At 35.4% G+C, this 13,341-nt stretch overlaps 1 protein-coding gene across 1 annotated transcript in view; it reads right to left on the bottom strand.

The window, feature by feature from the left end:
- MDGA2 (MAM domain containing glycosylphosphatidylinositol anchor 2) overlaps window positions 1-13,341 on the bottom strand; it is a gene marked incomplete at its 5' end in the record, with an annotated part of 828,838 nt that overhangs the window by 111,717 nt on the left and 703,780 nt on the right. The window contains one exon of the mRNA XM_082649132.1: window positions 3,593-3,862. Within this exon, the coding sequence (XP_082505258.1) occupies window positions 3,593-3,862 (270 nt within the window). The remainder of the gene's footprint in view (window positions 1-3,592; window positions 3,863-13,341) is intronic.

Raw genomic sequence — 13,341 nt, 5'->3', positions numbered from 1 at the left:
TCATGGCTTGATGAATTAAGCAGCCACGTTGGAAAAGCACATATGACAAGGAATTACAGGTGATCTCTAGGACCTGCAGAAATATTCTAAGACATGAGAGTGGCCTTCAGCCCAAAACCAGCAAAATGCTAGGGCCCTCTATCATGCAACCATAAGGACATTAAATCTTTCACTAACCTTACATGATCCAGGATAAGCTCCTTCTCTCAAAATCCTTAACTTAATCATGTATTGCCACATAGAGTGATATTCACAGGGTTTGGGGATTAGGACATGGATTTACCTTCTTGGAGGATACTATTCAGCCCACTACATATTTTCAACTTGAACTACTCTTTCACCCTCATTCTTTTCCCATTAAAAAATAATTTTCAGTAAGATTACTTCCATTTAATCATTCACTCTTGGCCATCCCTCTATCTAGTCCATCATCCCAGATTTACTGGTTTTCTTTTCTGGATCAAGCTGTGTGCTAGGATCTAACCTAGCATGTTATTCACTCGTATCTGTAATGTAATGAATGTGCCTAGATGTTTTGAAGTCTTTAAAAACATTTTTTCCAAATGTTAATTTGGAGCATTTAAACCTGTGATAAAGTGAAATCCATGCCCAGTTGAGTGATCTGCTAAACAGTACAAAACTATTTATTAATATAGAAATACTTATGTCTATGTATTTATACATATATACTTGGAATTGCACATTTACAAGTGGACTTATTATAATAAATTAATATGTCACATTTATTTATAGAACTTGTAAAAATTCTCCCACAGAAAAATATGATAAATGGTGTTCAGGTTTCTGCCATAGTTCACAAAGGCTTAAAACACAAAAAAAACTAGGCTTAATTTCACTATAACAATACTAGTAAATAAAATAAATGAAAATACACAGTATTTTGTAGTATTATAGCTAATATTCTCTAATATGGACAGTGCACAACAAGCTAGGTTGGTCACTCTTCCCAAAATACCTTTGCTTACTATCTTCTTTTCCTTTTCAGGAAAATAGTCTCACAGCCCCTCTGACTTCTTGGTAAACACAACCCCACTCTCCTACCTCCAAACACCCACACACATTGCATACTCATGATATAAATGAAGAAAACACGTCCGAACTTTTGAGCTTTCCTGGGAGCTAGAATACATATAGACTTGAGGGCTGCCATTGCCTTTTAGTTCAATTCTGTACGTTTTGATGTGCAGTCAGATCAAGTCCACTTTCAGGACATTTAGGACAAGCAAGTGGAAGAGTTTAAATTCTTAAATTTGGTACAATAGTTATAACTTTGAAAATTTAAATGTTTCTTAGTTAATTTGGGCCTCAAGGGAAAAGAATTGTCTTCAAAGATCTGCTTTGTGGGTAAAGAACATATGCATAATAAATATATGAATCCTTGCATATATTATATTCTCTAGTTCTCTTCTGCATAGCTTCAAAGAGTTTTGAATTATGGGAAATTGATAAGGATTACTACTAATTCTGGTATGTTTTAGTAGAAAAGTAAATAGCCTTTCAAAGCTTCTTCCAGATGTCTGATTCTATGGAATCATTGATTTCCTTATATATTTTCCTGAATTATACTGTATTTGGAATTCAACCATTTCTTTTTCTCTTCTTCAAAACTTTATTAGGGGCTTCCCTGGTGGTGCAGTGGTTGAGAATCCGCCTGCCGATGCAGGGGACACGGGTTCGTGCCCCCGTCCGGGAGGATCCCACTGGTCGCGGAGCGGCTGGGCCCGTGAGTCATGGCCGCTGGGCCTGCGCGTCCAGAGCCTGTGCTCCACTATGGGAGAGGTCACAACAGTGAGAGGCCCGCGTACCGCAAAAAAAAAAAAAAAAAAAAAAAAAAACCAAAACTTTATTAGATTTTATGTGGAGATCTTGAAACAATGAGGTTGACCTGGAGATAGAAAAATGCACACTGGAAACAAATTAATGCACGGGGCTGTTTCCTCTCCCCCTATGGGGCAACCACAACAGGTTTATTCCTTCCTGCAACTACTGAAATCTACTTACTGCACCCCATGGATCTGGAATGGGAGAATGGAGCTAGTGTTTATTCTGGTCTCAGCTTGTCTTCTAGTTCAAAAAATAGGATTTGGATCATATAATAGAGAACAAATGAAAATCTTGCAGAGGCAGCATGGTCTAAACCAGTCAAAGTTAGAAAACAGTGTCACCAGAGAAAATCAGAATATGTATAAAGCCAAAAAGATTGAAGAAAGGGGTTTAGTTAATTTTATGGAGTATTTTTATTTTGGAGGGTTAATGAAAGAAAGTAAAGTGCTCCATTTGTACCAATATGTGAAAAACAACTGCCTTTGAAGGATTCTTATTGCTTGGGATAATAACATATAAATAAGGAATGAAAGTATATTATGCCATTTAAATTACCCCATAGAGTAATAGAGTACATTCTCTTACCCTTGTAAATATTCCTAGGAAGAAAAATTAAATCACCATGTAAGTAATTGTCCTAGGGATTTTTTATTTCATTTTAATAGTTTATTTTAAGTATCAAAGTAGAAAAACCTTAAGTTCAACTGAATGTTAATAAAAGGGATTGCAAAACCAAGAAGTGGCAAGATCCAGCAGAGAGGATGTCTTCATATTCTTTGGTTAGTCAATTGTATTTTATCCACCTAATATCCCATTTCAGGAAGCAAAAATGTCTCAAGGCAACCCATATTAGAGAGCTCTCTTATGAGTAAGAACTTATTAATAAGAATTTATATTACCAATGAACAAGATTTAATTAATTCTGAAACATTTTAATCATGATTTTTATGATTGCTTTCCAGATAACATACAATGTCCAGTTTCTTCTTTTAGTAGCATAAACACTATAACCGTTTCAACTAATTTTATCTAGAACAAAATAATAATGAAAAGGAGTATATCCTTTTAATGTATGCCTAAACCCTAGCTCAAAAATTACACAGATTTACTTTAGATTACCAAAATAATTTAAATAAACATGTATAATTTAATACAGATTTAATATTTCCTTAAATACATTAAAAGATAATGATACCAAAAATGATAATTCTCTCTAATTCATTATATACCAGATACAACTATATTGATTTCCCTTTGAATATCTGTGGTCCTATGGTAAGCCAGGGACAAAATGAAGATTCACCATACATTAAGAGGTAATAAATAAATAAACAAGAAAAAGAAAGAAATCACTCTCTACTATTAAAACCAGAACAGGTATTGGATTGCAAGGGATTTTAAACTTGCAAAAGAAAACATGTATTAATATTTGCAATTTGATCTAAATAAAGCTAGTTAAGGTTTGTCACTTTATTACTGAAACACTCAACATAACCAATCTCATCACCAACTCTATTTGAATTCACATAAACTTCTAATTTTATAGGCACATTAACTATCTTACCTACTAAAATAGACTTTCCTTGAAAATAAATGAGTAGAAGCTCTAAATATGAACAGTCAAGCTGTTCATGGTATGCTCCATGGATCTGCAAAATGCTTTCATTCTTATATTGACATAAGCCTAAACTCCCAAGATCTAAAAAAAAAAAAAAAAAAAAAAAATGCAGAATATTCAGCATCTTACCTGTAACAAGAAAGCTGCATCTCCCTGCTCCAGCTTCATTTATGATGCTACAATTATAAACCCCATAGTTTTCGTTGGAAAGACTCTTCACTGGGTACTCTGTGTATTCTTGAGAGTCAAATTGACCCATCCGTAATAATTTGTTTCCCAAGCGCCACTCATAGGTCAGCACCCGTATTGGATAGGCTCTCAGGACCCTGCAGCTCATAGTGACACTGCGGTCTTGTCCTTGCCGGATTTCCAGAAATGCTGGTTCCACAGCAGGAGGATCTGTAGAAAAGAGATATTAAAACAGATAAAATATGTGGTTTGCAATAAGCCAGGGGCTACTCTTACTGTGAGAAGCTATTTTCAAGAATACATCTAGCAACAGGGAAGGAATATTAAGAGGTGGGTGGAGAACATATTTAGACCTGGGAATTTCAGCTTGGGTAGGGAAACGTGATTCCCGAGTGTGGGCAATGAATAAGACTCATTGCTTTAAAAAAGCATTTGCAGGTGAAACTAAGCAGAGTTTATTTTTTCTTTCTAGTTGCTTCCCAGAAAAAAATGTCGTAAGTATGTTTGGTTTATACTGTTAGCAAGCAAATGATGTTCTGGGTATAAAAGCAGAGTATCCACACTAGCATGAAATTCTGAAGCAGACGAAGCCATTGGTTCAAGTCAGTGAATTCTAATTATCCCATATGAGGCTCAGTCCTTGGGCTTCTGGATACCAATTATTTAATAAAATGGGTAACACAAGTATATAAATTTATTTTCTAAATTATTCAGTCAGAAAGAATTTGACTGCAAGTCATAATATTCACGCGTAAACCTTAAACAAACTTTGCAAATTATACCACAGGTGGATATGGATTTCAACCCACTGCAATGGCTCATTTATTTGGCTTAATTGTGAGTTTTTTTCCCCATACAATCAAAACTTGCTACATTAGGTACCTAATCTTTTTGTTTTTGATGGGAAGATTTCCAAAAGGTGTTACACATTTCTCTCATTAGGGTATGCAAAATATAGGTCTTTTCTTAATGATGACTCCCAACTGTCATAATAAATAACAATTATTTCCTGGGCTCTAATGACATGGTTCATGTATGGCACCCTCTTGAGTTGTGCAGTATAAAAGCTGTACAACTCCACCTGGAAGCCCTTCCTTCAGGATGCTAAAAGGTTTTAGGACTACCACACCAAACGTGCCATCTGATATTCTTTACATGTCATTCCATCTACTTTTTATAATATTGCTCTCCTTTCTCATAGCCAACATATTGACTGACCCTTCTTGCTTCTTTCCACAAATATGTTTAAGCTACCGTAAGAATTTTAATTTTATTCATAAATTCAATTTTTGAGCCCTCCTTATATAAGTGCTAAGAATAGAAAAAGAAATGAACAAGAAAAAAATCCTATCAGCATGTAGTTTATGCTCTAACGCAATAGACAGACATTTAAATAGCTAATTTAAAAAACTGAAGTACAAAAAACAATTCTAGGGTAGAAAGTGAAGAAGTGAATAACACTATGAGGATTGACCAGGCAAGGAATGTGATACTTGAATTGTATCTCCCAGGATATATAGGAAATGGTCAGGTGGGTGAATAGTAAGAGAGGACATCCCAGGTAGAGGGGTAAGTAGGTGCAAAGGTAAGGAGGAGACAGGGAGAACAGGGTGTTTAGGGAAGTATAAGTGAATAGCATAACTGATGCATAAAAGGTGCACGAAGGCTTGGGAAGAAATAAAGCTGAAAAGAAAAGCAGAGGCTCTATCAAGGATCCTTGAATGTCATGTTATGGAGTTTGAATTTTATCCTGTTGGTACTGAGGGTCTTTAAAAAATTTTTAAATAAAGCCTTTATATGATTAAACCAATCTTTTAGAAGGCATACTGTGGCAGATAGGAGGAGCATGAACCTCAAAGAGAAGAAACTCAAAGAGAAGGCCTGAACTAAGGCAATGTCATGGGACCATAAATGATGCCTTAGACAAGAGGGGGATGAATGATGAAGACAGGGAAGAAAGGAGGGGTAGTTTGGAGTTTGGTGGACATGTTGAATTTGTGCACCCAAGTACTTCTTTATTTCCAAACATATGGTTATGTTTTATTTTTTCTTTGTTCTGATTTTGTGCTTAACTGAATCATATTCAGAGAAAACAATTCATATATATTAAATCAACTGAAATTTGTTAAAACTTGTTTTATCTCCCAGAATATGATCGATTTTTATCCTGTTTGTGCTTTCAAAGGAGTAGTCTGTAGTTTGGGGATGTGATGTGGATCTATTGGGTTAAGTCTGATAACTGTGTTGTCCATATCATTTATATAGTTGTTAGGGTTTTTTTTTTTTTTTTGCCCCATTTATTCTACTTGGATTAACGTACAAGAAAGTGTTGAACTCTTCTAAAAGGGTAGTAGCTTTTAAAAATTTTCTTCTTGTAGTCCTGTCTCCTTTTTGCTCTACATAACTTGAGGCAATGCTATTCATTACATACAAATTTAAATCGCCTTTATGTTATTGATGATTTGAAACTTTTATCTTTGTGAGTTATCTCCTTTATCTCTATTAATGTTTTAATATTTAAAACTCTATTTTGTCTCATATTAATATAGTTACCTCGGCTTTCATTTAGTTAATATTTACATGTTATGTCTTTTCCATCCTTTTATACTTTCAGTAACCTTATATTTTACTAGCACCTCTTTTAAACAGCACATTGTTATATTCTATTTTTTCAAAAAAGTCAAACAATCTTTTTCTTCTACCCAGAGTACTTAGCACTTTAATCATTTCAGTTTAATATACTGATATATTTGGGTACAAGTGTTTCCTGTTATTTTATTCTTTCTGTTTGTTTTGTGATCTTTCTTTCCTTGTTTTCTTTGTATTAATGGATTATATCATTATTCTAACCCTTTTCCTGCTACTAGTTGGGAACTTAACTGCTCTGTTTCTATTATTTTATTGATTGTCTTAAAGCATGCAACATGCCTACTTAAGTTACCCCAAAACATCAATTAATACCTTTACCATCCTCTTAGACAAAATAATCTTAGAACACTTTGTTCCTTTTATTCCTGTTCTGACATATGTCATTGAGTCATGAACTTTAATTCCCTCATTTTTAAAAAATTTATTGGACATTATCATACTTTATACTTGCACTATTTTTTAAATTACCCAGATATATGTTAGCTTATTTGCCCTTAATTCCTTCTTTCATCACAGACCTACCAAATCTGTGAACACTTTCCTTTCACCTAAAGTATATCATATTGAATTATATTTAGTACACTTTACGATGTTGATTTTCAAAAAATATACATTTTACCTCACTCTTTTTTTTTTTTTTAACATCTTCAGTGGAGTATAATTGCTTTACAATGGTGTGTTAGTTTCTGCTTTATAACAAAGTGAATCAGTTACACATATACATATGTCCCCATATCTCTTCCCTCTTGCGTCTCCCTCCCTCCCACCCTCCCTATCCCACCCCTCTAGGTGGGCACAGGGCACCGAACTGATCTCCCTGTGCTATGCGGCTGCTTCCCACTAGCTATCTATTTTACGTTTGGTAGTGTATATATGCCCATGACACTAACTTTGTCCCAGCTTACCCTTCCCCCTCCCCGTGTCCTCAAGTCCATTCCCTAGTAGGTCTGTGTGTTACTCCCGTCTTGCCCATAGGTTCTTCATGACTATTTTTTTTTTTTTAGATTCCATATATATGGGTTAGCATACAGTATTTCTTTTTCCCTTTCTGACTGACTTCACCCAGTATGACAGACTCTAGGTCCATCCACCTCACTACAAATAACTCAACTTCGTTCCTTTTTATGGCTGAGTAATATTCCATTGTATGTATGTGCCACATCTTCTTTATCCATTCATCTGTTGATGGACACTTAGGTTGTTTCCATGTCCTGGCTATTGTAAATAGTGCTGCAATGAACATTGTGGTACATGGCTCTTTTTGAATTATGGTTTTCTCAGGGTATATGCCCAGTAGTGGGATTGCTGGGTTGTATGGTAGTTCTAATTTTAGTTTTTTAAGGAACCTCCATACTGTTCTCCATAGTGGCTGTATCAATTTACATTCCCACCAGCAGTGCAAGAGTGTTCCCTTTTCTCCACACCCGCTCCAGCATTTATTGTTTCTAGATTTTTTGATAATGGCCAATCTGACCGGTGTGAGGTGATACCTCATTGTAGTTTGGATTTGCATTTCTCTAATGATTAGTGATGTTGAGCATTCTTTCATGTGTTTGTTGGCAATCTGTATGTCTTCTTTGGAGAAATGTCTATTTAGGTCTTCTGCCCATTTTTGGATTGGGTTGTTTGTTTTTTTGTTATTGAGCTGCATGAGCTGCTTGTAAATTTTGGAGATTAATCCTTTGTCAGTTCCTTCATTTGCACATATTTTCTCCCATTCTGAGGGTCCTCTTTTCGTCTTGTTTATGGTTTCCTTTGCTGTGCAGAAGCTTTTGAGTTTAGTTAGGTCCCATTTGTTTATTTTTGTTTTTATTTCCATTTCTCTAGGAGGTGGGTCAAAAAGGATCTTGCTGTGATTTATGTCATAGAGTGTTCTGCCTATGTTTTCCTCTAACAGTTTTATAGCGTATGGCCTTACATTTAGGTCTTTAATTCATTTTTAGTTTATTTTTGTGTATGGTGTTAGGGAGTGTTCTAATTTCATTCTTTTATATGTAGCTGTGCAGTTTCCCCAGCACCACTTATTGAAGAGGCTGTATTTTCTCCACTGTATATTCTTGCCTCCTTTATCAAAGACAAGGTGACCATATGTGCATGGGTTTCTCTCTGGGCTTTTAACCTCATTCTTAAAAGATATTTTCCTTGTACACAGGATTATAGGTTAGCAGTTATTTTCTTTCAGCACAACAGGATATAATTCCATTGTCTTCAGATGGCCATTATTGCTGTAGAAAAGTAAGCTCAAAGTCTCATACTTTGAAGTGAACATCTTTTTTTCCTCCAGCTACTTTCAGAATTTTTTTGCTCTGATGTTCTACAGCTTCAATATAATGTTTCTAGGTATAGATTTCTTTTTACTTATAGTTTGGAATTTGCTGGGCTTCTTAAATCTCTTGATTAAACTTTGGTGTCTGTCATCTAGGAAATTTTTGGAAAATTCTCATCATTAGCTCTTCAAATAAACCTGTATTGTTCTCTTTCTGTTCTCAATTGAGAATCCTTTTTATTCTGTTTTCCATGTCTTTTAATCTCTCTTCCAACCATTTCTTGAGGTTTTTGCATGAATAAATTCTCTGAGCTAATTCTTCTTTATCTCTGCTTAATCTGCATTGTGTTATTTACAATAATGTAGTTTTCATTTCTAAATGTGTGTAGTCCTTTGGTATACCTTTTATACCACTGTTTTAATACTTTCCCATTACCTGCAAAGGTAGTAACGCTTGTCTTTAAACAAAGTAATTGTTTTATACCATCTGATATTTCCAATTATAGTATTTTGTTTTTTTTTCAGTATGTGGGCCTCTCACTCTTGTGGCCTCTCCCATTGTGGAGCACAGGCTCCAGACGCGCAGGCTCAGCGGCCATGGCTCATGGGCCCAGCTGCTCTGCGGCACGAGGGATCTTCCCGGACCGGGCCACAAACCCGTGTCCCCTGCATTGGCAGGCGGATTCTCAACCACTGTGCCACCAGGGAAGCCCCCAATTATAGTATTGACAGGGCTTTTCTGCTGGTTTTCTCTCAGGGTACCTTGTTCCTGTGTATTCTTGGTTAATTTTAACTCTGTGCTACTCATTGTCCTTTAAAAAATATTTATGAGGATACTTCATGCCTCAGATGATGGCTTCCTCCTCTAGAGATTTGTGTCCATAGGCAACTCTTGGCATCAATGTCTAGGATCACATTAATCCAAGTTTATTGCTTGAGGTTTTATTTTAATCATGTGGGTCACATGAATTTGAGTTCAAAATCCATATATATAAGAGCTGGTTTGTGATTATAACTTCAAGAATGGTTCCTACGTCATCTCCATCCTTCTCACGTCAAAGGCAAGGCTCTTTGCACTCCCTTGAGAGTAGGAATGTGTAGACTGGGTTTACTTCTGCTCTACTCTTACCCTGTGGGTACAGTCCTTTGAGTTCCAACTTCCATTGGTAGACACTTTCCCAGGGAACACCCTAGGTTTGGAGTTCTGCATCCCTTGCCCAGAGATGCCATCAAAAACTGAAGCTCAAATTTGTCCATGTCAGCAAATGCTCCCAAGGGCAAAAGTAGGCTCCCTGTACTATTTTTGTATAAGTTTGGCCTGGAATTTTTAAATAAATATTGTAATGCTTTCATAATATTTTAAGAATATTTTCTAGCATTTTCAGTTGTTTGCATTGAAAGGGTTTTGTGGAATATTTTATCTATTTTATGGCCAGAAATGCATGTCTCTGATTGCCAAGCAGAAATATGGATCTAAAGCTCAGAATGGAAGGCTGACTGCAGGCTATAGTTCTGTTGAGATATCTCAGAGAAAGTATAAACAAAGCCATATAAAATGTCAAATTTGAATTTACTCTTGAATATAATCACTTATGGGGCTGGAGGAAAATAAAAGCTCCTAAAGGAAAATAAACATAAATTAGCAGAGAGATATGTGGATCCAGAAAGTTGTGTTACAAAAATTGAAGGAGTTGTATGCTTCAAAGAACAGGAAGTAATACAATGTGCCAAATGTTAGCAAGGCAGAAGTTAATACTTAAAATATCTACTGTTTTTGACAAGTTTAATATTATTAATGATTATAGTGAAAGCATTTTCTGTGAAGTATTTATAACCTGGGTTACAGATTTTTGGCATATGAAAGATGGTTAAATAGTAGAGATCAGTAATGAAAACTATTTGTTCAACAATATTGTCTGTGATTAGAAAAGATGGTTATTTCTATTGATTCTACCTTCAAAATATATTGGGAGTTTATACATTTCTCTCAGTCTGCACTATCACCACTATTACCTCTCACATGGACTACTACAAATGTCCTGTGATAGCCTTCTAGCAGGCCAACATGCTTCCTCTTTTGACCTTCTCTCAACCTTCTGAGACTGGCCAGACGTCCTTTTACCAGAGAATCAGCCCTTTTATTCTCCTGTTTAGAATACTTTATTGACTCACCCCTGCTTGTTAACCAGGCCTACAAGGTCCTGAAAGTTCTGGCTCTAGTCATATATCTAACTATTCTCATCTTGAACATTATGTTTCAGAAACATAGGTTTTCTTCCAGCTTTTGCATGATAAACCCTTTCCGGACAATGGACCTCTGATTTTGTTTTGTCTTTCCTTTACTTTATCCATGGCTCTGGAACTCTCATCTTTTAGATTTTACCTTCAGAAAGCCCATCCTTGACTACCAGTAAGTGAAGTATCTCTCCTACTATTAATAATATAATGTTAGTTACCATTGTATTTGTCTCCTATGTAAGTTCCATTATAAAGAAACTTACAACTTCCTAGCCATTGAATCACCCTCTGTATCCATCAAGTATCCACCTAGTATTATAATTAGTGACAAATCATTATTGATTGAATAAATGAATGCTGAAATGAATGAATGAATGATGTAAAAGAGCAAAGATGTCCATAGTATCTTCAATATTCTCCGCATCAAGACCTGGATTCTATGTTCACTTTGTTAAATATGGATGGGCTCTGTGATTACTTTGACCAATAGCATATAGCAGAAATGATGCTGTGCTGATTTCTGGGCCCAGGCCACAGAAGACAGGGAATTTCACTTCCTATTTTTTTAAATACTCACTCTGAGAGTCCTGACCCATGTAATAAGCCCAACTACTTTGCTAAAGAGATGAGGTGAAGGGGCCCTGCGATTACATAAGGGAGAGGGCAGAGTTAAGCCCAGCCTTCCAGCCATCCCCAGGTTTCAGGGGATGCAAAGCTATCTTGGACCTTCCAGACCAGCCCAGCCACCCACAAAGTACCACCAAGTGATCCAGAATACCAGGATCCATATGAAGCAAAAGAATAGCCTCCTCAAGTTATTGATTCACTAGAGATTGGATAACTAGATTTAGTAAGATGTGATATTTTTTGAGCTCCTAGGTAATAGAGCAGTTTTTCACACAGTAACAGATAACTTACACAGATGCTTTTTAGCCTTGAAAATCTAGCAGTTTGATATTCTATGTGAAGACTTAGCAGAGTGAGGCATAAGGACAAGGGGACAGGGTAGTTGAGGAGACACAGTGTAAGCAACAGGCCATGGGATCCAAACTGGCTCTGGAAAGGAATTAGCTCAGAAGGAAACTAACGGAGGAAGATAATCAATGGGTTGGATTACTAGGACAACTAGAAAACTTGAAAAGCAAATACACTGGAAACAACGGAGTCAGGAAACAAAAACCTTGTAGTCAATAAACAGAATTTTGTCGCAATTTAATACTTCAGTGATAGAGAAATTTAGAGGGATTACAAGATCAGAGATACGGCCATTGAAACAAAATGCTAAAGTGGAGTAGAGATTAATGATACTAGAGTCAAATGAAAATAAATTAAGAGACTATACAATTACATTCAAATTATATTTGCATTTGTCTAGCAAAACAAAGTATTTGCAACTACTTATCTTCCTTCTTATTAATTTCTTTTTAAATGGCAAAGAATATAAATGTAATTAATTATACTTAACAGGGATATATCTTAAAATACATATTTACTTTTTCTATGAATGATTTTCTATGAGAATTCTTTGAATGTATCTCACCTATTACGTTATTTCAAGTAATGGATTTTTTAGACTCTCATTATATATGAATGTGTCATTCACCCAAACCTAGAAGATTTAGCCCTGTAAAGACATCTGACAGTGCTGGGTTAAAACTTTTCAAGCACAGTGTGTTTTCATACATTCAATAGAATCTGAATTGGAAAGCATCCCTAAATGAAGGTAATCGTTACTGCAATTTAAAATACTGCCCAAACTACTTGGATTCCAAGGTGGTTCCTTAACCTCAAAAAAGCAAGAGAATGTAAAACTGAGAATGTTCATTATAGTTCAATCAGGTCTGCCTATGGAAAACTTCTGTGATAATAAGGTTTACTTTAAGCTCACTGGCTATTAATGAGCTCAGCATCTCATTCTTTGGAATATCCAGTGAGGATAACCTGTGCAGTTATGATTAAATGGTGCAGTATGAAGTCTTTGAATATGATGAAAGAAAGCTTCAGGTGTCAAAAGAGTTAAAGTTCACTATTCTGACAGAACCACTTTTTCATGGTGTAAGAGTTAATCAGTATGTTCTATTATGAAATAATCTTAAGAAACTAAAATAAATAAAATATCGTGAAAAAAAAGTCCACTTAGATATGAAATGCTTAAAAGTAGGAGTGCTTAGGAGAATAAATAGGTGCCTGAGTTTTGTTCAATTAAATAAAATGATTCTAAAAATACATCATTACATTTTACTGAATGGATTTACTTACGTTAAAAATCTCTGGTTGAAAAGTTTGTCAAAACATCTCCCTACAAATATACTGGAGGATGATGGCAATAAAAATAATAATTATATTTGTTGATACTGAATATTTACTAAGTGCTAGGTATTGTGTTAAAATCTTCACATAGTTTATCTTTTTTTTTTACATCTTTATTGGAGTATAATTGCTTTACAATGGTGTGTTAGTTTCTGCTTTATAACAAAATTAATCAGTTATACATATACATATGTTCCCATATCTCTTCCCTCTTGTGTCTCCCTCC

The sequence above is a fragment of the Grampus griseus genome, assembly GCF_964374135.1.
Source record: "Grampus griseus genome assembly, chromosome: 2".
Lineage (NCBI taxonomy): Eukaryota > Metazoa > Chordata > Mammalia > Artiodactyla > Delphinidae > Grampus > Grampus griseus.
The sequence above is the reverse complement of the archived record's forward strand: the minus strand, read 5'-3'. Positions and strand labels throughout refer to the sequence as shown.